We start from the raw sequence: 23158 nt of genomic DNA on the forward strand, positions 1-23158 counted from the left end.
ATATCTGCCCGCAGAATCACGGCTCCCCGCTTCATACCTCAAAACTAACCGCCTGCGATATTCTGTTTGTAGAGATCCAGATCTTCTTACATCTCAGGCTGGTTTCGTGGGTGCTCAGAGTGGTCTGGTAGATATCCAGCTCAATTCTGGGGACCAGTTGAAATAGGGTCCCCTACTTCTCCGCCATCTTTCCCCCCTCCTCTTTTTGCCCCTTTTGCTCATGTGCATTGTTTCTTAAATTACACGAGTGAAATCAGATGGTATTTCCCTGACTTATTTCACTTAGCATGATACTCTTTAGGTCCATCCATATCATTCCAAATGGCAAGATTTCATTCTTTATGGCTGAGTAATATTCCAGAGAGAAAGAGAGAGAGAGAGTGTGTGTGTGTGTGTGTGCGCCCACATGCATGCCACATCTTCATCAATTGATGGATACTTGTGCTGCTTCTGTATCTTGGCTACTGTAAAAAATGCTGCTTTAAACGGGTGCATGCACCCCTTTGTATTAGTGTTCTTGTATTCTTTGGGTAAGTACCCAGTAGTGTGATTGCTGGATAGTAGGGTAGTTCTGTTTTTAAGTTTTTGAGGAACCTCCATATTGTTTTCTACAGTGGCATTCCCACCAACTGTGTAAGAAGATTTTTTTTTTTCTCCACATCCTCACTGATACTTGTTGTTTCTTGTGTTAATTTTAGCTATTCTGACAAGTGTGAAGTGATAACCTCGTAGTTTCAATTTGCATTTCCTTGTAAGTGACTATGAGCATCTTTTGATGTGTCTGTTGGCCAGCTATATGTTTTCTTTGGAGAAATGCTTATTCATGTCTTTTGCCCATTTTTTAATCATTTGCTTTTGAGGTGTTGAGTTGTGTAAGTTCTTCATATATTTTGTATAATAACCCTTTATTGGATATGTTATTTGGAAATATCTTCTCTCATTCCATAAGTGGCCTTGTAGTTGTATTGATTGCTTCCTTCACAGTGCAGAAGCTTTTTATTTTGATATAGTCCCAGTAGTTTATTTTTGCTTCTGTTTCCCTTGCCTCAGGACATCTATCCAGAGAAAAGTTGCTGTGGTTGATGTCAGAGAAATTATTGCCTGTGCTCTTTTCTAGGATTTTTATAGTTTTAGGTGTCATCTAGGTCTGTAATCCATTTTGAGTTTATTTTTGTATATTGTGTAAGAAAGTGGTCCAATTTCACAGCTATCAGCAGTCCAATTTTCCCAACATTTGTTCAAGAGACTGTCTTTTTCTCATTGGATATTGTTTCTTGCTTTGTTAAAGATTAATTGGCCATGTAATTATGGGTTTAATTTTGGATTTTCTAATCTGTTCTATTTGTCTATGTATGTCTTTTTGTGCCAGTACCATACTGTTTTGATTACTACAGCTTTGTAATACAACTTGGAAGTCTATAGTGATGCCTCCAGCTTTGCTTTTCTTTATCAAGATTGTTTTGGGAATTCAGGGTCTTTTGTGGTTCCATACAAATTTTAGGATTATTTATTCTAGTTCTGTGAAAAATGCTGTTGGTATTTTGGTAGGGATTGTGTTAAATGTGTAGATTGCTTTGGGTAGTATAGCCATTTTAACAGTACGTGTTCTTTCAATCCATGAGCATGGAATGTCTTTCCATTTCTTTGTATCATGTTCAATTTCTTTAATCATTAGTGTTTTATAGTTTTTAGAGTACAGGTCTTTCATCTCTTAGGCTTATTCCTACATATTGTATTTTAGGTACAATTATAAATGGGATTGTTTTCTTAATTTCTTCCTGCTGCTTCATAATGGGTGTAGAGAAGTGCAACAGATTTCTGTAGACTGATTTTATACTCTGCAACTTTACTGAATTTGCTTATCAGTTCAAGCAGTGTTTTGGTGGAGTCCTCTGGGTTTTCTGTAGATAGTATCATGTCATCTGCAAATAGTGGAAGTTTGACTTTGTCCTTACTGATTTGGATGCCTTTTATTTCTTGTCTAATTGCTATGGCTAGGACTTCCAGTACTATGTTGAATAAAAGTTGAGAGGGAGGGGCGTCTGGCTGGCTCAGTCATTAGAGCATGTGACTCTTGATGTCAGGATTGTAAGTTTGAGCCCCACATTGGGTGTGAAGATAAGAAAAATCTTAAAAAAAAAAAACAACCCAAAACAAAAAAAAAAAACGAACTAAAAGTGGTGAGAATGGACATTCTCTTCTTGTTCCTGACCTTAGGGAACATTGAGGATGGTAGCTCTGGGTTTTTCATAGATGGCATTCATTCATTCATTCATTCATTCATTCATTCATTTATTTATTTATTATTTTTTATTATTTATTTATTTATTTATATATTTTATTTATTTGACAGAGAGACACAATGAGAGAGGGAACACAAGCAGAGGGAGCGTGAGAGGGAGGAGCAGGCTTCCCACTGAGCAGGGAGCCCAGTGTAGGGCTTGATCCCAGGACCCTGGGATCATGACCTGAGCCAAAGGCAGACACTTAACGACTGAGCCACCCAGGTGCCCCATAAATGGCCTTTATTATGTTGTGGTATGTTCCCTCTAAACCGACTTTGCTGAGGGTTTTTATCCTGAATGGATGTTGTACTTTGTCAAATGCTTTCTCTGTGTCTATTGAAATGACCACACAGTTTTTATCCTTTCTCTTATTGATGTGTTACACTGATTTATCAATATTGAACCACCCTTACAATCCAAGAATAAATCTCACTTGATCATGGTGGGTATTTTTTTTAATACATCTTGCCTGATCCCTGTGCACTGGTCTCCCTCCCTCCCTGACCTCTTTCCACAGAAGGGGGCTCCCTCCCCTTCACAGCACCGTGGCTTTTCTCTCCCCCAGTTCATGTCTCCGGACCTCCTATTGGCCATGTTCTCTCCCTCCGGTTGTGCCAATTGTTTTTTTAATCCTCTGATCATTTTCCTAGTAGTTCAAAATGATTTGATGCTGATCTAGATGTGTTCAAGGGATGAGGCAAGCTCAGGATCCCCCTACTACTTCAACCATCTTATCTCCTCCTCATTTAATATATGTCTGCATCCCAAAGGTTTTGAGCCATTGTTTTCATTAGTTTCCTAGTACTTTTTAATTTCATTTCCTGGTTGCCCCATTCATTGTTTAGTAGTAAGTTATTTAACCCTCTTATTTTTTGTAGTCTTTCCGGATTATTTTCTTGTGGATGACTTCTAGTTTCATAGCTGTTGTGGTCAGAAAAGATGCATGCTAAGACTTGGATCTTTTTTAATTTGTTGAGACTTGTTTTGTGGCCCAATATGTGATCTGTTCTGGAGAATGTTCCATGTGCACTTGAAAAATGTATTCTGTTGTTTTAGGATGGAATGTTCTGACTATATCTGTTAAATCCATCTGGTCTAGTGTGTCATTCAAAGTCAATTTTTTCTTGATTTTCTGTTTTCATGATCTGTCTGTTGATATGTTAAAGTTCCCTATTACTGTATTATTAGTGATTAGTTCCTTTTTGTTATTAACTCTTTTAATTATTTTGGTTCTCCCATGTTGGGTGCATAAATACTTACAATTGTTGTATCTTCTTGTTGGATTGTCCTTTATTATATAGTGTCCTTTTTTGTCTCTTGTTACGGTCTTTGTTTTAAAGTCTATTTTGTTTGGTTTAGGTATTGCTACTCCAGCTTTCTTTTGACATCCATTTGCATGATAAATATTTCTCCATCCCCTCACTTTTTTTTTTTTTAAGATTTTATTTTAGAGCACAAGCAAGAGGGAGAGGGAGAAGCAGACTCCCTGCTGAGCAGGGAGCCAAACACAGGACTTGATCCCAAGACCCTGGGATCATGACCTAAGCCAAAGACCGATGCTTAACCAACTGAGCCACCCAGGCACCCCTCCATCCCCTCACTTTCATTCTGCTGGTGTGTTTAGGTCTGAAATGAGTCTGTTGTAGGCATCATATAGATTAGTCTTATGTTTTATCCATTCCATCACTCTGTGTCTTCTTGATTGGAAGTTTTAGTCCATTTACATTCAAAGTAATTATTGATATGTATGTATTGCCATTTTATTACTTGTTGCTGAAGATTTTCCCTCATCCTTCATTATCATTTTCTCTTTCATTGTTTGCTGATTTTAATGATGTATTTGGATTTCTTTTTATTCGGTGCATTTTTTTTAAAGTTCTTGAAAGTATTTTTACTTCAGATTGAAAAATGAACAGCTTTCCACACTGTTCATTGCAACATACACAGTATTCACAAATATAGTGCTGGTCATTTGAGGATATGTACACATCTCAATTTCTCCTTCATGCTTTTTCTTTTAGAAAGATACTGTTTACCAAAAAGAAACTTCAGTAGAAAAACTGTTTTCCCAATAAATTTACAAAAACCTAAGATTCCCAGTGGAATCAAGATTATCTTCCTGCTACCACCACCTTAATATAATCACATGCTTATTGGAACGCTAATATCTGCACCCTAAGAGTACATTTACTTTCAACAATGAGGGTGATTCTTAAAACAACAAAAGAAAAAAACTTCAGTGCAGTAAATGTAACAATGGATCTCTGCACATATTAAGTGTCTGAAATAGGCAGCTAATACTGGATTTAATATTATTTTATAAATGTTCCCTTAGCGGTAAACATCAGTCTACACGTTCGCAAGAGTCTTAGAAATAAATACTGTGGTTATGCACAATATGTTATGACAAACTAGTTTCAAAGAACAAAAGCTCAACATCTTGATAAAAATTCTGATCAGAATAAAATGGGACTCTAAAATTTAAAACATTGTCAAAATAACATCACATTTAAAATTTTTCACGGTTTACACAAGTATTAGGAGTTTCCAGTTGTGGAACACATTTTTCTGTTGTGAATTAAAATACGAACATATTGAAAACTGTTAATTTCAGTGATGACATCAGTTTTGGTCTTTCTTTAGCATTATTTTCTTTATAAAAAGTTGCACTAAGTGTCCATTAATAGTCTGATTGGTCTTCAGTATTTCATAAATGTATATAAAAGAAATTCCTAAAAGCCAATAGTACTTTATATGTATATATATATATATATATATATATACATATACATATATATATATATATGTGTGTGTGTATATTTATTGGTGATTTTTGATTTGTGGTTGTCATTAGGTTTATATATAACATATGCATATAGCAGTATATATATTAAGTTGATGGTTCTTTAAGTTTGAACCTATTCTTTATTCCCCACGTTTTAGGTACACAGAAATACTAATAATACTTATACAGAAATACTAATGCTTTTGTGTTTCCTACCTTTACACTGTCACTTGGTTTCCCTTTCCACTCAGAGTCCCCTTTAATATTTCTTGCAGAGCTGCTTTAGTGGGCATGAACTCCTTTAGTTTTTGTTTGGCAAATTGTTTCTCTTCTTCTGAATGCTGACCTTGCTAGATAGAGTATTCTTGGCTTCAGGTTTTACCCATTCAGCACTTTGAATATATCATCCCACTCCTGTCTAGCTTGGAAGCCTTCTGCAGAAAAATCTGATAACCTTATGGAGTTTTCCTTTGTATATAATGGGTCATCTCTGGTCTTGCTGCTTTTAGTATTTTTTCTGTATCATTGTATTTTGCCGTATTTAATTATGATACGTCTTGGTGTGGATCTGCTTTTGTTAATTTTCTTGAGAGTTCTCTGTGCCTCCTGGATCTGGATGTCGGTTTCCTTCCCCAAATTAGGGAACTTTGCAGCCATTATTTCTTCCAATTATATTCTCTGTCCCCTTTTCTCTGTCCCTTTTTTGGGGTGTCCTATAATATGAATGTTACTACGTTTGATGGAATCACCAAGTTTCTTAAATCTGTTCTTATTTTGCATAATTCCTTTTCTCTCTTTTGTTCAGCTTGATTTCTTTCCATTACTCTGTCTTCTAGGTTATTAATTTGTTCCTCTGTTTCTTCCACTGTGCTGTTCATTCCATCAAGCGTGTTTCTGATTTTGTTTTTTGAGCCCTTTATCTCTATGTTATTCTTTACCTCTGTGTTAAGGGTTTCACTCATGTTTTTCACTCTTTTCTCAAGTCCAGTATCCTTATGATCATTGCTTTAAATTCTCCATCAGGCATGTTACTTATGTCTGTTTCACTTTGATCTCCTGCTGTGGCCTTGTCCTGTTCTTTCATTTGGGACGTTTCTCTATCTTATTTTGTCAAAGTCTCTGCCTGTTTCTCTGTGTTAGGAAAGTCCGTTGCTTCTCTTGTTCTTGAGAGCAATGGCCTTATGAAGAAGAGGTCCTGTAGTGCCCTGCAGTTTAGTGTCCTCTCTTCCCCAGGGTCTGGTGCTTCTGTGGTGGTCTTCAGTGGGTGCTACATGCACTCTGCTGTCATGTCCTGGCTGCTTTTTCCTTCAGGCCAGTCTTCTGCAGAAGCTCTCTTTGTGTGTTGTGGGCAACGTTTGGTCCCTGGTCTGAATGTGGCAAGTTTTAACTAGGTATGCTCTGATCTGCTTGTGAAATGAGATCTGTCTGCTGCCACCAGAACAGAGGACTTGCAGGACTTGCAAAAACTCCTGGGTTGGGAGTTGCAGTGTGGGCAGGGGGTTGGGGCCAGTTTTCTGAGAGAGAAGGGTCCTGCTAAGGCCAAGACTGAGGCAAATGTGACAGGAAGGGTAGTTCCACCAGAGTATGGGGGCAGGGCTTGGTGTAAGCAATTCGATAGTGAGTGTGGGTGCTGGCTGGTTCCTGCAGGTGGCCCTGTGTGGTGCTGAAGCGTTCCTTTGTTCTTGGAGGGGTCTCTTCCTTCATGCTTCCTCTCTGGGACATCCTCTGAGATGAGCAACTAACCTCCGCCACTGTATGCCCCAGGTGCTCTTCAGGTTGACATTTCCACCCTGTACGTCTGTGGGCTGTTTACCCTTCCTTCTTGCTAATAGCAACCCCCGAATCCTCTGAGCTCTCCCAGAGCAGTGTGCGCTGACCTTTAAAACTCCAGGCTTTTAGCCCTGCTGGTTGCAAGAACTCATGAAATTTGGACCCTGTCACTTTCTAAGCCAGTTGCCGTAGAGGTTCATTTTTCTCCATGTGCTACCCTCTGTGCTTAGTCTGCCTCTCACCCTTCTCTGCAACCGCAGCTCCCTCCCCATTACAGTGTCCATGACCTTTTTCTCCCAAGCTACATCTTTGCACTTCCCACTTTCTTTGATACGGCTTCTTCTCTGTCTAGTGATGGAGGTTGTCCTGCCAGTTTTCGGATTGATTTCTGGGGTACTTAGTATGATTTCATAGTTATCTAGTTGTATCCCTAGGACAAGGCAAGCCTAAGGTCATCCTTCTCTGTTGCCATCTTCCCACAGTCTACTTTCCCTCCTGATTTATATGGGATGTCAATCATTTAGTTTTTCCACCTGCGTAATTTTAGTGTCATTGCAGTTAGACAGTGGAACATAAGTAATTCAACTCTATATCTTGCATAGAATGAATTCTTTTATGTGGATTTTACAAACCCTTTGTTTCCTTAAATCTCAAATTAAGTTTTGAGTCATTGGTGACCTGAATGCTGTTCTTGGAATTTGATATGGGTTAATAATGGAACAATTAGTGAAATAAGACTCCTTTTCAATGTACTGAACAATACCGTGCCAGGAGAGTTTATCAAAAGGTTTACTTCTTTGTTTTGTTTTTATGGGAGGTCTCTGGGTATGAGGGAACAAAAAAGACCTTTTGTTTGAAGTTTATCATGTACACTAGGACAATAATAATCATAATAAACTCTTTCTTGCCACCTATTGTGAATCCCAAAATACTTTCTCTAATGGGCAATCATGTTAGCTGTTTAGTTGGAGATGGTAAGAGGTGTTAATGTACTAGATCTGTAGTCTTTAAGAGCGGATTTTATATGTGGAAAAGTGATACCAGATGTTCTGTATCAATATAGATTTTCTTGGAATTCTAGGATTTTAATCAGAAGGTTTCTAGGGATTGCAGGATTTGACTGCATTTTGGCTGGGGATAATAGAAAGCCTTCTGGGTTGCTGAGAAAGTTGGTTTCATTTAGAACTTTGTTTTTGGTATTACTGCTGATATGATTTAGGGCTTTGAGGTGCTGAAATGTTACAAAATTAATCTGATACAGTTTTCTTATAATAACCATTTGATGTATGACTTGAGGTATATAGATATGTTGATACACAGACTAAAGGATTTTTAATTCAGTAGCGTCTACTTTAGAAGGAGTTGTTACTTTATGGCTGTATAGTGTTCCATTTTTCAAATACAAAGATGTGGATGGAATTAATTCTTTTGGAGAGAAAATGTAAGGTGGCCTCTGATCCTGTGATATGAAATAAGCCTTTTCTGGACAACTGTTGTCAAAGTCATTCTTAGCTGAGGAAAGACTTGTCAAATCATTGCCTGTTTATATATTTTTAATGGGTGGCTTTATAAAGCAGAGGTTGCCAAAGCTGCTGGCATGTCTTAATATTTTGAAAAATAAATGCTTAAAAAGTCAAACATTTGACAGGGACCCTGAGTATTAGCCCCTGTGCTAACATAGCAGCAAAGGGGGAGGAAACCGCTATCACCAAAAAGTGAACACTGCTCCTCACAAGACATTTTAAGTCAAGCAAAAGTATGAACAGACACAAGCATACATGCAATATGTGGCAAGATTTACTGTCAGATGCAAAAGACAGTGTGTCATAGCAGCAGGTGCGTTTGTCTGGGGAGATTGCAAAGGGAAGACCGAGATGAGTCTCGAAGCTTCAGAAGAACGTTATTTGGTCGAAAATGGGGGGAAATAGGCTGTATAGAATTGGGAAGGGGCAAGAGGGCCCATTTAGTGAGCCCGGCCATGCCAGCAGTGTACTTGGTGATTTACAAATACATGTGAAAGTGGTCATCTGATACTCCTCCATGGTGCCGGGAGACTGACATTACTTCTCCACCTTACAAATGAAAAATCTGAGGCTCAGTGTGCCTCACCTCACTCAGCGAGCATGTGGTCAGGACTGGGTTTCAGAGTGAGTCTGCACACAGCTGGGGGGCATCAGCACAGTTGCTGTGGGTATGATGCCTCCATACTCCTGTTTTTGATTGTCTGCTGCCTCCCAGGAGGGATTCAATTACCTTGTAAATGAAGAAGGGTTTTGTGACCTGTGAATTGGAAAAATATAACGGATCTAAGTGGGAAAATCTTCTTAATTACCTCTATCCTGCTATTTCTGACTGCTGAGTGCTTACTCAGAGTTAACTGTGCTCAGTGGGACTGGTCTTAGGAAGGCAAAGCATAGAAACCTTCGATGACCGACTTTGGCTTTGAAAGGTCTAGAATCTACTTTAGGGTTTAGAAGAACTTTAAAATGGCAGAGCCTCAAAAGCGGCCTTCATATACATTTGGTCTTCATTGTTGGCTCTTGTTAACTACAGGAGCAAAATAGTCTATTAAGAGAACAGGACAAGTTTTGGTATGTCTTCCCCCACCCTTTTATTGAGTAAATTCCCTGTTCTCCAGCCTTTCAAATAAAAATCCAGTCTAAATGATTGAGTTAATATTAAGATGTCTTTTGTCCTAGGATTAAATAAAGATGAGCATACCATCCAATATTGTCCTTAATCTTGTGTTTACTTAAGGACGTTCACCTCCTTCCTCTGTCCTTCTTAATGCAAAGGTTACAGTGTGAAGGTTTTCCCCAATTCTCAGACTGGTTAGTAATGTGTTCCTTCTCTGTTGATTACCGTTCTATGTTCTAACTAGGTAGACTGAGAAGGAAAAATTGTCTTTCGATTTAGTGTTAGTTATGTGAACCTTGACTTGAATTCTGAATGCAGAATGGGATATAATTTATGTAGTTTGATTTATACCCATTACAGCTTAAAGGGTCGTATCCTAAAAGTTCATTTATCTTTGTGTTCAAGTATGGCTATAGGAAATCCAGTGTGGAGTATTAAGTCTACAGAACAATTAAAGATTGAACTCATGATGCATTTTCTAGCTATGTTATGCTCTAAAATTATCACCCTTGTAAAGATGAAACTAAATATGTTACTGCATGAGGAATAGTATAGGTTAAAATATGGAGGATAATGACACTAACAATTTATTCAGCCTTCACTGAGAACTTAGGATGTGCTAGATGTTGTGGTAGAGGATGAGTACTGAAAAAAGTAAGATTGAGTCCCAGGCCTCAAGGAGATTAATAGATAATTTTGTAGAGGGAGTTGTGTTAGCTGCTACATAATAAACCACCCCAAAACTCTGTATATCAGGACAATTTTTTGCATAAACTAAAAAATGAGAGTCAGTATCTGTTACTGCTCAGAAGTCTAGGGTTGACTAGGTGAGTCTTCAGGTCTTGCCTAGACTCCGTCTTTATGATCACATAGACATCTCTGCTCGTCTTAGGCTCTTGCACATGTTGGTCCATCTGTAGATTGATCTCAGGTAGGCTCAGCTAGGATATCTAGGCTGTCCTCCAAGGTTTCTTCTCATCTTTTAGGCTCATCTACTTTGCTTGAGGGTGGTGGGGTTCCAAGAGATGGGGAATGGGGAAGAGTATAAGGCCTCCTGAGGCTTAGGCTCAGAACTGACACATCAGTACTTCTGCTCTAGTCTGTTCACCTGTGTAAGTCACTGGTCCCTCCAGATTCAAGGGGTATAGAAATAAAGCCCATGATAGAAGGACCTGCTAAGTCACCTTGCAGGTGGTGTCGCTAGAGGGAAGGAGGTAATTGGTGTCATTTGCAATCAGTGTACCTACCATAGAGACAGACAGTTTTGTATAAGGGATAAAGACTATGTAAGGTCTTATATAGTGACTGCTGCAATAGGAGTTTGGGAAGCCGTAAGCTGTTTGAATTGAGGAAGCATAAAATTCAGGATTGTTAATAGTAGAAAATTAGGCTGGATGAAAGGAAAGAGGACCATGCTGGAGAGGCTTAATATTCCATTCTTAGATGTTTGGTATTATCCTTTGGATAGAGCAAGCCATCTAAGGTTTTCAGCAAACATGAATGCCATTGTAAACTTCATTACTTTTTGTCTGTAGGTTGCTCTGGCAACAGAATGAATCCAAGGTGAGCAAAACAGTGATGGGAGATTAGATAAGATGCTATTGCAGAATTGTACACTGTGGGAATGATTTTGAAGGCTAAACTAAAGCAGTGGAAAGTATTCATTCAAGTGTGGTAAACCTGACCGTGTTAATCATTCATTCAAACAAGCTCTTTTGAGCCAGTGTTCTTAAGTGTTTGAGAAATGTATTTCTCTTCCTCAATGTCATGATGGCTTCTTGGAGCTTTGGAGCTCTTACACAGCTAAGCTTTGTTCATGCATCTGACTATTAGGCATGCAGTAAATAGAAAGGAATAGCAATCCTGGCTCACATTAGTGAAGGAGTCATGGATAGTGATGTGGTGATTTAAAATGTGTCTGCTTTGGCTGTTTGTTTTCTCTAATATACTTATTTACCAGAGCCTTTAATGAAATTGAAAGTCATTGTATTGGTTAATATAAATAATAAGAGCCTGAGTAAATTTTGTGGGTTTTCATGCATCTGGACCTGCCCTAGTACATAGTATGTGACTTTCAAGGTAATTCAGAAACTCATATTATTTTTAAACTTTACTGTATTTCACTTGAGCATATTCAGAACTCTTTTCTGGATTCAGAAATATTAAGAGGAGAAAGTCCCTTTGTATATTAAAGAATTTTTTTAATTGCATTTGTCTGAGAATATGTGAGAGCAGTGATTAACTTATGGGAGAAATTGAGAAAATTCATTGTTTATGAGAACTTAACAGTTTACAATCAAATATAAAATGTTAAGCTAAGATTTAGTTTTATCTTTAAACATCCTTAAAGATAACTACTTTCAGAAAATATCAGCATTATTTGCTTTTTGGTGGTTCTCTGTGAACTACTCCGAGTCAGTAATCTGTTCCTGCCAAATCCCATTATGATGCATTTAATTACTTGCAGAAAAGCTACATGGTTTTCAAACTTAAATGCAAATCCAGTGTGTTTTGTGGATTCCTGGAGATCTCGAATATCATAGCCCTGGACTCTATGACTTGCGAAATAATTTATTGAAGTTTCTTCAGTATTCCCTGTGTCTTAGAGGTACTATCTGGGCAATGCTGTCTGAATATATTTGGCTATTTCTCTCATCAGAGCAGAGATTATGGAAGTTTGAGCATTCTTAACAAAGGTTGATGAATAGCAGAGGAATAGAAATCACCTGCTTTACACACCCCCCAACATAATGAAAATTATAACCTTTCTTGAAATTTTAGTTGGAACCTAAAAGTTAAGATATATACATGCACATTCCTAATTTGTGTATAACTCCTTTCTCTTGCCTAGATGATGACCTCCTTAACATAGGAGCCATGTTGTGTTCCTTGTAATATAGGCTCTGGCTTCTGTTAGTACAGAGTATAGAGTGTGTATTACATGTTTATTGCGGTTAATGATTATTTAAGTATCATTCCTTTGGGTAAAACTCAGGAATTTACAGCCTGTAGCTGTTTTACCTACTCACGTTCCAGTTTATACCTTTTTTCCCTGATGGCAGAGTACCAGTTAGGTTTACAGTCCCCCTCACCACGTGCTCTGCTAGGGGACGGGTTCTCCCCAGCAGGGTAAATCGTGATTAACCTGAGTTTGTCATGATAATTCTATGATTTCTAGGGGGTCCCATTAGGCATGGGTTTGTGAAGCACTGCTAGCCAGAGTGACATCAAGTTTTGTAGAGATATGGCAGAAGAAAAGTCTCTCTCTGCTTCTGGATGGTCTGCCATTCTGCCTGTTGATATGTGAAATAACAGTAGTTGCCTTCGGGGATCGTGATGTGAGCCTACGTAAGACGAAAACCGATGTACTTAGGTAGAATGACAAGATGGAAGGAGGGGATTTTTTAAACCAGTGGATCAGCCAACCATAGGAGTATGTCAGTTCTCTTTAACCCTCCTGCAAAGTTCAGACTGAACTTGCTGTTAAAAAGAAAGGAAGTCTATATATTGAATAAATGGTCTAAAAGGAACAGATTAGAATAGCATCGGTCATCCAGTCCACATGCCCTCCCCCTTCTTCTCTATTCAAGTATCCTGGCCTCAGGATGGAAGACTCTTGGGTCTGGTACTGATAAAATGGATGCAGTTTGTAATCAGGCTTCATGGACTGATAGGTTGCTTGTGCAGGTCTCCACTGTGTCTATTCCAAGGAAAATGGGAAAGGGCGTCATTTTTGATAGATGTATTGTCAGTTATAAAAACGTACTCCCTGATAAGAGCTCAGGTGTGTTTGTTTTTCATGGAGAAGTGAATTTTGGGATGGTTCCTTCTTCCTAAGCCTGTTCCATTAGTTTCTTAGCCTTACTATTGACATTTTTTTTTTTAAAGATTTTATTTATTTATTTGACAGAGAGAGAGAGAGAGAGAGAGAACAAGTAGGCAGAGAGGCAGGCAGAGGGAGAGGGAGAAGCAGACTCCCCGCCGAGCAGGGAGCCCGATGCGGGGCTCGATCCCAGGACCCTGGGATCATGACCTGAGCCGAAGGCAGCGGCTCAACTGACTGAGCCACCCAGGCGCCCCCTTACTATTGACATTTTAGGACCAGCTAATTAATTCACAGGGCTGTCATGTGCATTTGGGGATGTTTAAAAGTTGTACCTGGCCTCTACCCAGTAGATGCCAGTGGTACTCTGTCATTGTGACAGATACCTCCAGAAATAGCCCGATGTCCCTCAGAAGGGAAAGTTGTCCCCCACTTGGAAACCACTGTGTTGGGGGGCAAAGGATTGTTTCTTATAGTTGCATTTGTTCTAAGACTCAGGAAGAAGACAGGGGAAGTTCTATCATTGCCTTAGTCACTTCACCTTATGGTGAGAAAGATAAAATGAATTAGTAAATTTTTCAAATCCGTTTAGTCAAACATATGAAGAACCTTGAGATTTGAGATGTTTTTAGCCAAAATATAGTTACTGTTTAAACTCTTTACCCTTAAAAATTAGCAAACTAAAAGAATTACTTTTTTTTTTACCAGCTTTACTGAGGCATAATTAACAAAAATTGTATATATTTAAGGTGTACAGTGTGATGTTTTGATATATGTATACATCTTGATATTCTAGCAATTAAGCTAGTTAACATATCCATCCCCTCACATAGTTACCATTTGTGGGTGAGAGAGATAAGGATACTTGAGGTCTGCTTTCTTAGCAAATTTTGAGTGTACATTATTATTGACTACAGTCACCATGCTGTACATTAGGTCTCTACAACTTAGTGATTTTTTTTTTAATAAACTAATTTGGAAGGAGGTAATTCCAGTGTTTTAAATTCTATTCCATTGGTGTTTTTTTTTCCCTCAAGTGTAGTTGACACACAATGTTACATTACTTTCAGGTGTACACATAATGTTTGGACAAGTTTATACGTGATGCTCTGCTCACAAGCGTAGCTACCATCTGTCACTATACATGCTGTTACAATACCATTGACTATATTCCTTATGCTGTGCTGTTTATTTCCATGACTTAGAGAATTACTTCTTAAAATCCTACCCCCAAATGTTAAGTAATCGCAGATGTAAACAGCCTCTAATGTGATGATACAAACTGTTGTCTTAGTAAGGCTTCACTTCATCAATGTTAATAGAATGGGCCAGGGGTTCACTCAGTTTGAAACTGGGAAAAGTCTTCATTTTATCTGTCTTTACAACACACTCGAAGAAAATGGTATGAATGATACAAGTTTGTTTCCAATTTTATTTTATTTTATTTTTTTTAAAGATTTTTATTTATTTATTTGAGAGAGGGAGAATGAGAGAGAGCACATGAGAGGGGGTAGGGTCAGAGGGAGAAGCAGACTCCCCGCCGAGCAGGGAGCCCGATGCGGGACTCGATCCAGGGACTCCAGGATCATGACCTGAGCCGAAGGCAGTCGCTTAACCAACTGAGCCACCCAGGCGCCCCCAATTTTATTTTTAAAAATGAATATTAACTTAAATATTATGAGCTGGGGAGTACAATTAAATGTTTGTCAAAATGAAAAAATTCTTCCAACATGCCTTTGGTTTCTTTTTGTCTTTTAGTCTGTTGTTGTTGTTGTTGTTGTAGTATCCCCAGGGTGTTTTAGCATGCCTGGGGCATAGGCTATGTCCTATATAAAGTAGATAAATGTTTGAGTGTTGCCAATTTTTTGAAGCCTTGAAACAGACCTCAAGTGAAGATTTAAAATAGAAGCAAACCAGCATTAAAGGATCTTTAAAGCAGTAAAGATGCCATGGTTTGCAACAATAAAGTAATATAGTGATTGGCGACAGTTGTGGTCATCCTTTCCTCAGTCCACCACTACCCTTCCAGTTACCACATCTGTTAATTCAGGCTTTGAAGTAACTAGCGGACCTGTCTGTTCCTCTGCTTCTCTACTTGGCCATTTCAGGAGTCGAAGCCACTGTCGTCATCTTACTGCTCTACTCTCCTCCTCCAATCCACTTCCCACATAGGGCAGCCAAAGTGCACTTGTTAAGAAGTCAACGTTTTGAAATGCTTATAAGTCGCCTCCCCAGCTTGGAACCCTCCAGCATGGTTCTCTTGTCCTTGGGACCTAATCCAAAATCCTTGGTGTAACATTTACTACCCTGAACGCTGACTGCTATTTGCTTTCCTCTCTCATTAACTTTTGCACTCTCTTCTCTCATCTTGCCAAACATATATGGCTTCAGATCCTTTCACTTGCTATGTCTTTCCTGTGTTGAGGTCTTGAAACTGCCATTTCCTCTACCTGATATATTATTCTTTTCCTTGGGTAATTCTGATTTATCTTTCAGGTCTTAGGCTAAGTACCACTTCCTTAGGGGAGCAATGCTTTGCACCTCTAATCAAAGTCTGGCTGCTTTTATATTATTCTTGATACTCTTGTTTTCCTTTCAGAACCATATTATCACAACTTGCAGCTATACGTGTGTGTGTGTGTGTGTGTGTGTTTAAAATCTGCCCTCACCAGATAGTAAGCTCCAGTAGGTGTGTGTCTGTTTACTTGTCTAGTATATGAACCATGCTTAGTGTTTACCTGGCACATTGTAGGTTCTTAGTAATGATTTTAGTGAAAAGTTGAATTTGCCTTGCATGTTGGCAATGTATCAATCTTACAACATGTTTATTGTCCTCATGTTGAATCTGGGATAAGCATTTAATGTTGGGAGAGAGTGGGAATGATTTGTTCCTACTGCCCATTGATTAGCATATTGGGTAGCATAGAACCATGCATGAGAAATGGTGACTGGCCAACCACATGCACTAATACATAAATTTATATTTTGCTTAACAGAAAAACAATGAATATAAAGTGGTATTAGGCAGCTTTTCACTTTATCCAGAACTGGGGAAGAAACTCAAGGCTTAAAAATATAAATTTCCCTCTTTATTGCTTTAGAGTTTATTCAAATTGTTGTATACCATGAGTCCTTGCTTAGTAGCTTTTTGGCCAATAGGATTTCAGTATGCAATGCACTAATATAAACAACTGGATTGGCTTAACTACCTCTGATGTCACAATTTCCCCATTAGGAAGTCATAATTTTCCTTAAATCACATTATAGTAATAACAACTCTTGTTATTCTCTTTCATTATAAGAAAGATAATCTACCAAAAATAAAAATGCTGGAAGGAGCAGCATACCTTTGATCGACACAGACCTTTTTCCATTTATGCGCTTTAATATCTACTGCCAACAATTGGAGTTAGCTTCTTTGCTTTATAATTGATGTTTTGTTTTTTGTTTGTCAGTTAATAGGCAAATGGAGGAATGAGCCTACTTCAAATTACTGCTTCAACTCATAGTTCTGTTTCATCGCGACTGTTGAGGCTTAGCATCTTTCTACTACTTAGCCTTCCTGACTCTAAAGGAAAAGCCATTTGGACAGCCCACCTGAATATAACTTTTCAGGTGGGAAATCGGATTATATCAGAATTAGGAGAGAGTGGAGTGTTTGGAAATCATTCTCCTTTGGAAAGGGTGTCTGGTGCCGTGGTACTTCCCGAAGGATGGAATCAGAATGCTTGTAATCCTATGACCAACTTCAGCAGGCCTGAACAGGCAGACTCTTGGCTGGCCCTCATTGAACGGGGAGGCTGTACTTTTACACACAAAATCAATGTGGCAGCAGAGAAGGGAGCAAATGGGGTGATCATCTATAACTATCCAGGTACGGGCAACAAAGTGTTTCCCATGTCTCACCAGGGAACAGAAAATATAGTCGCGGTGATGATAGGCAACTTGAAAGGCATGGAACTTTTGCACTTGATTCAGAAGGGAGTTTATGTGACGATCATCATTGAAGTGGGGAGAATGCACATGCCATGGCTGAGCCATTATGTCATGTCTCTGTTCACCTTCCTGGCTGCCACAGTTGCCTACCTTTTCTTGTACTGTGCATGGGTACCTCGAGTGCCCAATTCTTCCACCAGGGGGCGAAGACAGATAAAAGCAGATGTGAAGAAAGCTATTGGTCAGCTTCAACTGCGAGTGCTCAAGGAAGGGGATAAGGAACTAGATCCAAATGAAGACAGTTGTGTTGTTTGCTTTGACATATACAAACCCCAAGACGTAGTACGTATTTTAACTTGCAAACATTTTTTCCATAAGGCATGCATTGACCCCTGGCTTTTAGCCCATAGGACATGCCCCATGTGCAAGTGTGACATTCTGAAAACTTAAACCTGGAGAATCTTCTGAAGATGTAACCAAGTCTTTCCAAAGATTAAAATTACATGAATTCTCTTTTAGCACTTTTATGTAGAGAAAAAACTCAACTTCATCTTCTCTACCTAAGTACTAATGAGGATGAAATTTGTGTGTTTTTAAAATAAAACTCCGTATCATGCCCAGCTATTTGAACTTGTTGTTTTTCTATTAGGTTGCTACTTCTTTGCCCTTATCCAAATAAGAAAATTAGTATATGTTAAAAAACAAATTAGTCTTCAAATTAAAATGATTGTGACATTGAGGCCACAGAGAGTCGTGATACTTTAAAGTTTCTTTTTTATATTTTATTTCCATACTTTTGATATCTAATATCACTGTTAAATAAATTTCATTATAGAATTAGATCTTGATTTAATTCTCCATGGTTAATTAATACCGGGAAATCTGGTTTCCAAAGTTACTAAGTAATGTGTTCTAGGTAATTATTTTCGATGATAGCGCCTCTGGTTATATAACTAAAATATTTTAAATTATTATAGGCTTTGTTTAGGGCAGCGTCACAAAAAAAATCACTTTTGTTTGCTACAGCCCTTTAAATCCTAGCATAGTGAATTAGCTATGGTGGCAGATTTCCCTTCTAGAAGTGACCGTAGTAAATGCTTTTGTTTTCTTAACATCGTGATGAGTGTGTCTCTGGGCATTTTGATATAGATCTAGAATGGAGCTGAAATTTTGTTTAATTGCCTTTACAAATTGTATCTCTTGCCTCATTTTGCTTCTCTTTTTGAGTAGATAAACACAAACACCTGTGTGTAACAATAAGAGGCTGAAAGATTTGAGTTCTGGTTTTGACTAAAATATTTGTGGGTGAAATGCTAAACCATTGATATCCAACTTAGATGACACTTTGAGTCTACACACTATGTACTACACACTTTCAAGAATGGGTTGTATGGAAATAAAATCAGATTAATGGCCTTTGGGAAAGAGAATGGACCATCGTGAGCTATAATTTACATGGTAATATTTTCTTTTTATGCTGCTTTGGTTGGGCCTGTAGGGCCTTTTTCTCTTCCTTTCCTGCCTCAAATTATTTTGATTCACACTTCATAAAAAGAACTAGCTCCCTTAGTCCTGGTAAGACCTAACCAAAACGGTCTCTTAGCATCCTCTGTGTAAAGGTCAGACCTTTGTGTTTAAGGTCAAAGTTCTTGGTTTCCTAGCTAGTGGATGAGAACCACTGAGAGATACCCTCAAGAAGGTGTATGGCAGCACCAGGGGTTGGCCACGTTTGTTAGTTCACGAGTCGCTTTGGTCTCAAGTCATTCTGTGACATTGATGTAAGTGTAGCAAAAATAAAGGCAGAGCTGATGACAGGGTATGTGTGTGCGCGCACGCATGTGGAGAGGGTCGGTTCACCAGGGATGTTTGTTGATTTTTGGCAAAGGTTTTGCTCAAAGCATCTATGACCTTTAACACTGCTGTCGGTGGTTAACTCTAAATGGGGACCTTGACGTTTTTCTTTTTAAAAAATCAGTAGCTGCCTTTTTGTTTAAAATGAATTATGCTAAACTAAGACTGCTACATATAATTTTTTTCCTCCTACTCTTCCTTTCTTCCCTCAAAATATTGTTAGATCAGTAGCAGATGCCAAGATCTGCAGAGAAAAGAGATTAATGTTCTTTACCGCTGTCTTCCCTATGGAGAGTCAATGTAAGAGTGAAGAAGTGAAGCTGAAGTAATCTAACAGGATTTAGAAATCAAAATCCTCCTTTTAAAAATCCAAATCAAAACCAGACTGAACCAACCAACCTGAGCAAGCAATTATTAAATAAATTTAGTACAATGGTTTACATGATAAATAAAAAATTTGCACCGTGACCAAATATGAATTAAAAGTGGTACTACAGAGCTCACTGCTTTTCCCGCATAATTATTCACAGTACTAATTTCTAATTATTTAAAACTTGCCATTTTGTTACATGTTTCCTTGATTTATTGTCAAGAAAAATGATAATTCTGTGGCTTTCTTGCATATGCTTTCAAGTTTTATATGTGCATGTGTTGTATGGATTTTATATTTAATTTTTTGTTTAAAGTGATACCTGTTAACATGTAGCTCAAGGATTGAATTGATTTTACAATCTAGAAATCACCCCTAACAGTATTTGAAGCATTCAGGCCAGTAAGTTTCCAGCAGGCTCAAAGCTCTTCTCTAATTGGCTGTGTTGTCTTTTATGTCATAATCATTACCCATACAGTATCTGGAGTTTACATTAGTGAGACTGGGATTTTTTTTTTTTTCAATCTAAAGTGTTTCTCTTTCTCTCTCTAATAAAACATCTGAACCTCATAAGACATCTTTAAGAATTTCTTAGAAAAACATGCTGGAAGACAGTGAAACTTGTTTTTACCCGGAAGATTTTTCTCATGTTATTGTTCTGAATTGATTTCCAACAGATGTGGAAGCCACATAATTTTGTTGGGTTGGTACTTCAGTCTCTAGGTGAAGAGAGAGATGAGTCTACTCAGGATTGGCACTCATGGAAACAACACTGCATCTTCCTGGCTTATGAAATTTAGTTTTCTTTGGCTTCTTAGTCAGAACTGTTGCAGAGCTAGTGCTGTTTGGACTGCTTACATGAACATATCCTTTCACGTTGGGAATCGCATGTTGTCAGAGTTGGGGGAAGCCGGCGTGTTTGGAAGAAGCTCCACTTTGAAGAGAGTAGCAGGAGTTATAGTGCCACCAGAGGGGAAAACTCAAAATGCGTGTAATCCCAATACCAGTTTCAGAAGATCAAAGAACTCCGAGACCTGGCTCGCACTTGTTGAACGGGGAGGTTGTACCTTCACGCAGAAAATTAAAGTAGCTGTTGAGAAGGGAGCCAGTGGAGTGATCATCTACAACTTTCCAGGAACTGGTAATCAGGTTTTTCCCATGTCTCATCAGGCATTTGAAGACATCATTGTGGTGATGATCGGTAACCTAAAGGGCATGGAGATTTTGCACTTAATTCAGAAGGGAGTTCACATCACAGTCATAGTTGAGGTGGGGAGAAAACACATCATCTGGATGAATCACTATTTTGTGTCTTTTGTGATTGTCACAACTGCTACTTTAGCATATTTCATCTTTTATCATATTTGGAGACTTTGGGTAGCCAGGATTCAGAACCGGAGATGGCAACGGTTAACGACCGATCTCAAGAAAGCCTTTGGCCAGCTTCAGCTTCGGGTGCTGAAGGAGGGGGACGAGGAAATCAGTCCGAATGGAGATAGCTGCGTAGTTTGCTTTGAACTCTATAAGCCTAATGATACAGTGCGTATTCTCACTTGTAAACACTTTTTCCACAAGAATTGCATCGATCCCTGGATTCTGGCCCACGGGACCTGTCCTATGTGCAAATGTGACATTCTTAAAGCTTTGGGCATTCAGGTGGATGTTGAAGATGGAACAGAATCTTTGCAAGTTCTCATGTCGAATGAATTGTCTGGTAACCCCCCTAGTGAAGAGGGGACAAACAACGAACTCCCTCCTGCAGGAGGGTCAGACAAAGTGACCCCTGTGGTGGCGGAGGAGGAACCCTGTCCTCAGAATGACAGCCAGCCTCATGCAGTAGCGGGAGATGTTCATCCTTCACCTTGACGGCATGACCTTTGAGGAACTGGATTAAACCTGTTTGTCAACTCAAGTCCTAATACTGACAAGCAGTTGGTTTGTTTGAAGTGTGGTTTTTGTGTCACTTTCTGTTACTTTGGTAACTGTCTCCATTCTTTGTCAAGCAGAAAAAGGGCCTAGCAGGACTTTTTGTTTCTTTTTTTGCCTTTGCTAAATGTTAACTGTTTGTCAGTGTCTGTCATTCCTGTGAGTATATATGGCTGTTTCTACATACAGGTGCATGTTAAAATCAAGGACAAACTTTTTTCCCCCTAAATGTTTGTACATATATTGGGCTCCATTTTGGTAAGAAAATTGTTAATATATTTGCATGTTCCTTATACAGAAACCATCAGTTAAGTTTGGAAAAGAAAAACTATCTTTTACGTGCTAGGAAGAGTACTTTTTTGAGATTATATATAGTACAATATACTACTTTTGAAGTCATTGTGCTGTGTTTTTTCATTCTTAGCATGAAAATTTTGCTGTTCGGAATTTTATTACTGTTACTCTTGACAAGCAGTCCTTTTCAAGCTATTAGTACCTTTTAATGTGATTTGTATATGCATAATGATAGCAATTTTAAAAGAAAAACACTAGCTCTTTTAAATCTGTGCCCAGTATTGCATATAATTAATACATGTCATGTTCATAATTTGTAGAAAGATTTAAATGATAAATCCTCTGTTTAGTTTTTTCCCCATTTGTTCCACCATACTACCCAGTTTGTTTTGCCATTAAATATTTAAAATATGCTAGGTTATTTTGGAGATAGATATCACAATGTGATTTATTATGACATCTTGGGATTGTGTTTATTTTGTTCACTGTATTCCCAGGATCTAGCACAGTGCTGGGCACTCAAATACTTTTGGAGTGAAGGAATGAATCAGTACTTTATTCATTATGTAAATATGTGTTAATATGAAAAACTGGGCAGTTTATCCCAATCATACACAATAATGGGAAGTTAATCCTGAAAATTTCACCCTAAATCACCTTGACAAAATGGAAAACTGTGATTTTGTTTAGCCTAGAATCTCTTATTTCAGTTTAGCATGCATAATTTTAACAAGGACCTTTGAACTCTCCTGAGCTGATAGTGGGGTTTTGGTTCTTGTGCAACACTAAAGAGAGATCTCTTAGGAGTGGTTTCTTGAGTTCAGGGCTAGCATTGGAATTCGGAGACAGATGGCAGGAAGGGCAATAGTTGGTTCTAACTTAATCAAAGGAGATTCTCTTTGAAAGAACCGTAGAGCACCCATACTGTGGAGGATTTAGCAGGAACACTATTTTGAGGATCTTTCTCAACTTACCTGGGAGAATAAAGTTATATTCTGAGGTACTAAGGATCACATTGAAAAGACAGGACCCTGAGGACCCTTTGAGGGGCCACACCTAGTAGGAGCTGAGGCTAAACCAGGATAAGTTGACTTTCTCAGACTGGCCACTGTTGGCATCTCTGCCCCTAGGGCTAGTAGTTCATGGGTGTAGCTAGGGGGGCTTCCACCAGCTGCCCAAGAGATTGATTGGAGCTATGGAAGTAAATGTATCTGGCAGGGCTGGCAGCCCCTGAATCCAGGTTCTAGAATCATTACCATTCTGTGTCATCCTAGCAAATTAACCTGGGGGGCATGTTGCATGACAGACCCAGAACTTGAGGAATTTGTTGTTTGCTCTTCACACTAACACTGCTCTTGCCTTCTCTTTCAGTCCTTTTCTGCACCCTCATTGGTTTTGTTTCTTCGTTCTTCGTCGTCAACCTAAAACCTGACTTATGGGTATGAAATTAACATTGACTCACTTTTAAAATTCAGTGTCTT

The 23158-nt window shown here is 38.6% G+C and overlaps 3 protein-coding genes across 11 annotated transcripts in view; all 3 read left to right on the forward strand.

The window, feature by feature from the left end:
- CADPS2 (calcium dependent secretion activator 2) overlaps window positions 1-23158 on the forward strand; it is a 495106-nt gene that overhangs the window by 124773 nt on the left and 347175 nt on the right. The gene's annotated exons all lie outside the window — the stretch shown is intronic.
- Window positions 14785-17968, forward strand: RNF148 (ring finger protein 148). The gene has a single exon (XM_081799676.1). The coding sequence runs from the start codon at window positions 16775-16777 to the stop codon at window positions 17684-17686; it is 912 nt and encodes a 303-aa protein (XP_081655802.1). The 5' UTR covers window positions 14785-16774; the 3' UTR covers window positions 17687-17968.
- RNF133 (ring finger protein 133) lies at window positions 18749-21897 on the forward strand. Its single transcript, XM_006727815.2, has one exon. It carries the CDS (start codon window positions 20193-20195, stop codon window positions 21321-21323), a length of 1131 nt encoding a protein of 376 aa, XP_006727878.1. The 5' UTR covers window positions 18749-20192; the 3' UTR covers window positions 21324-21897.

This window comes from Leptonychotes weddellii, chromosome 12 (assembly GCF_054177405.1).
Source record: "Leptonychotes weddellii isolate Sample4059 chromosome 12, ASM5417740v2, whole genome shotgun sequence".
NCBI classification, from domain to species: domain Eukaryota; kingdom Metazoa; phylum Chordata; class Mammalia; order Carnivora; family Phocidae; genus Leptonychotes; species Leptonychotes weddellii.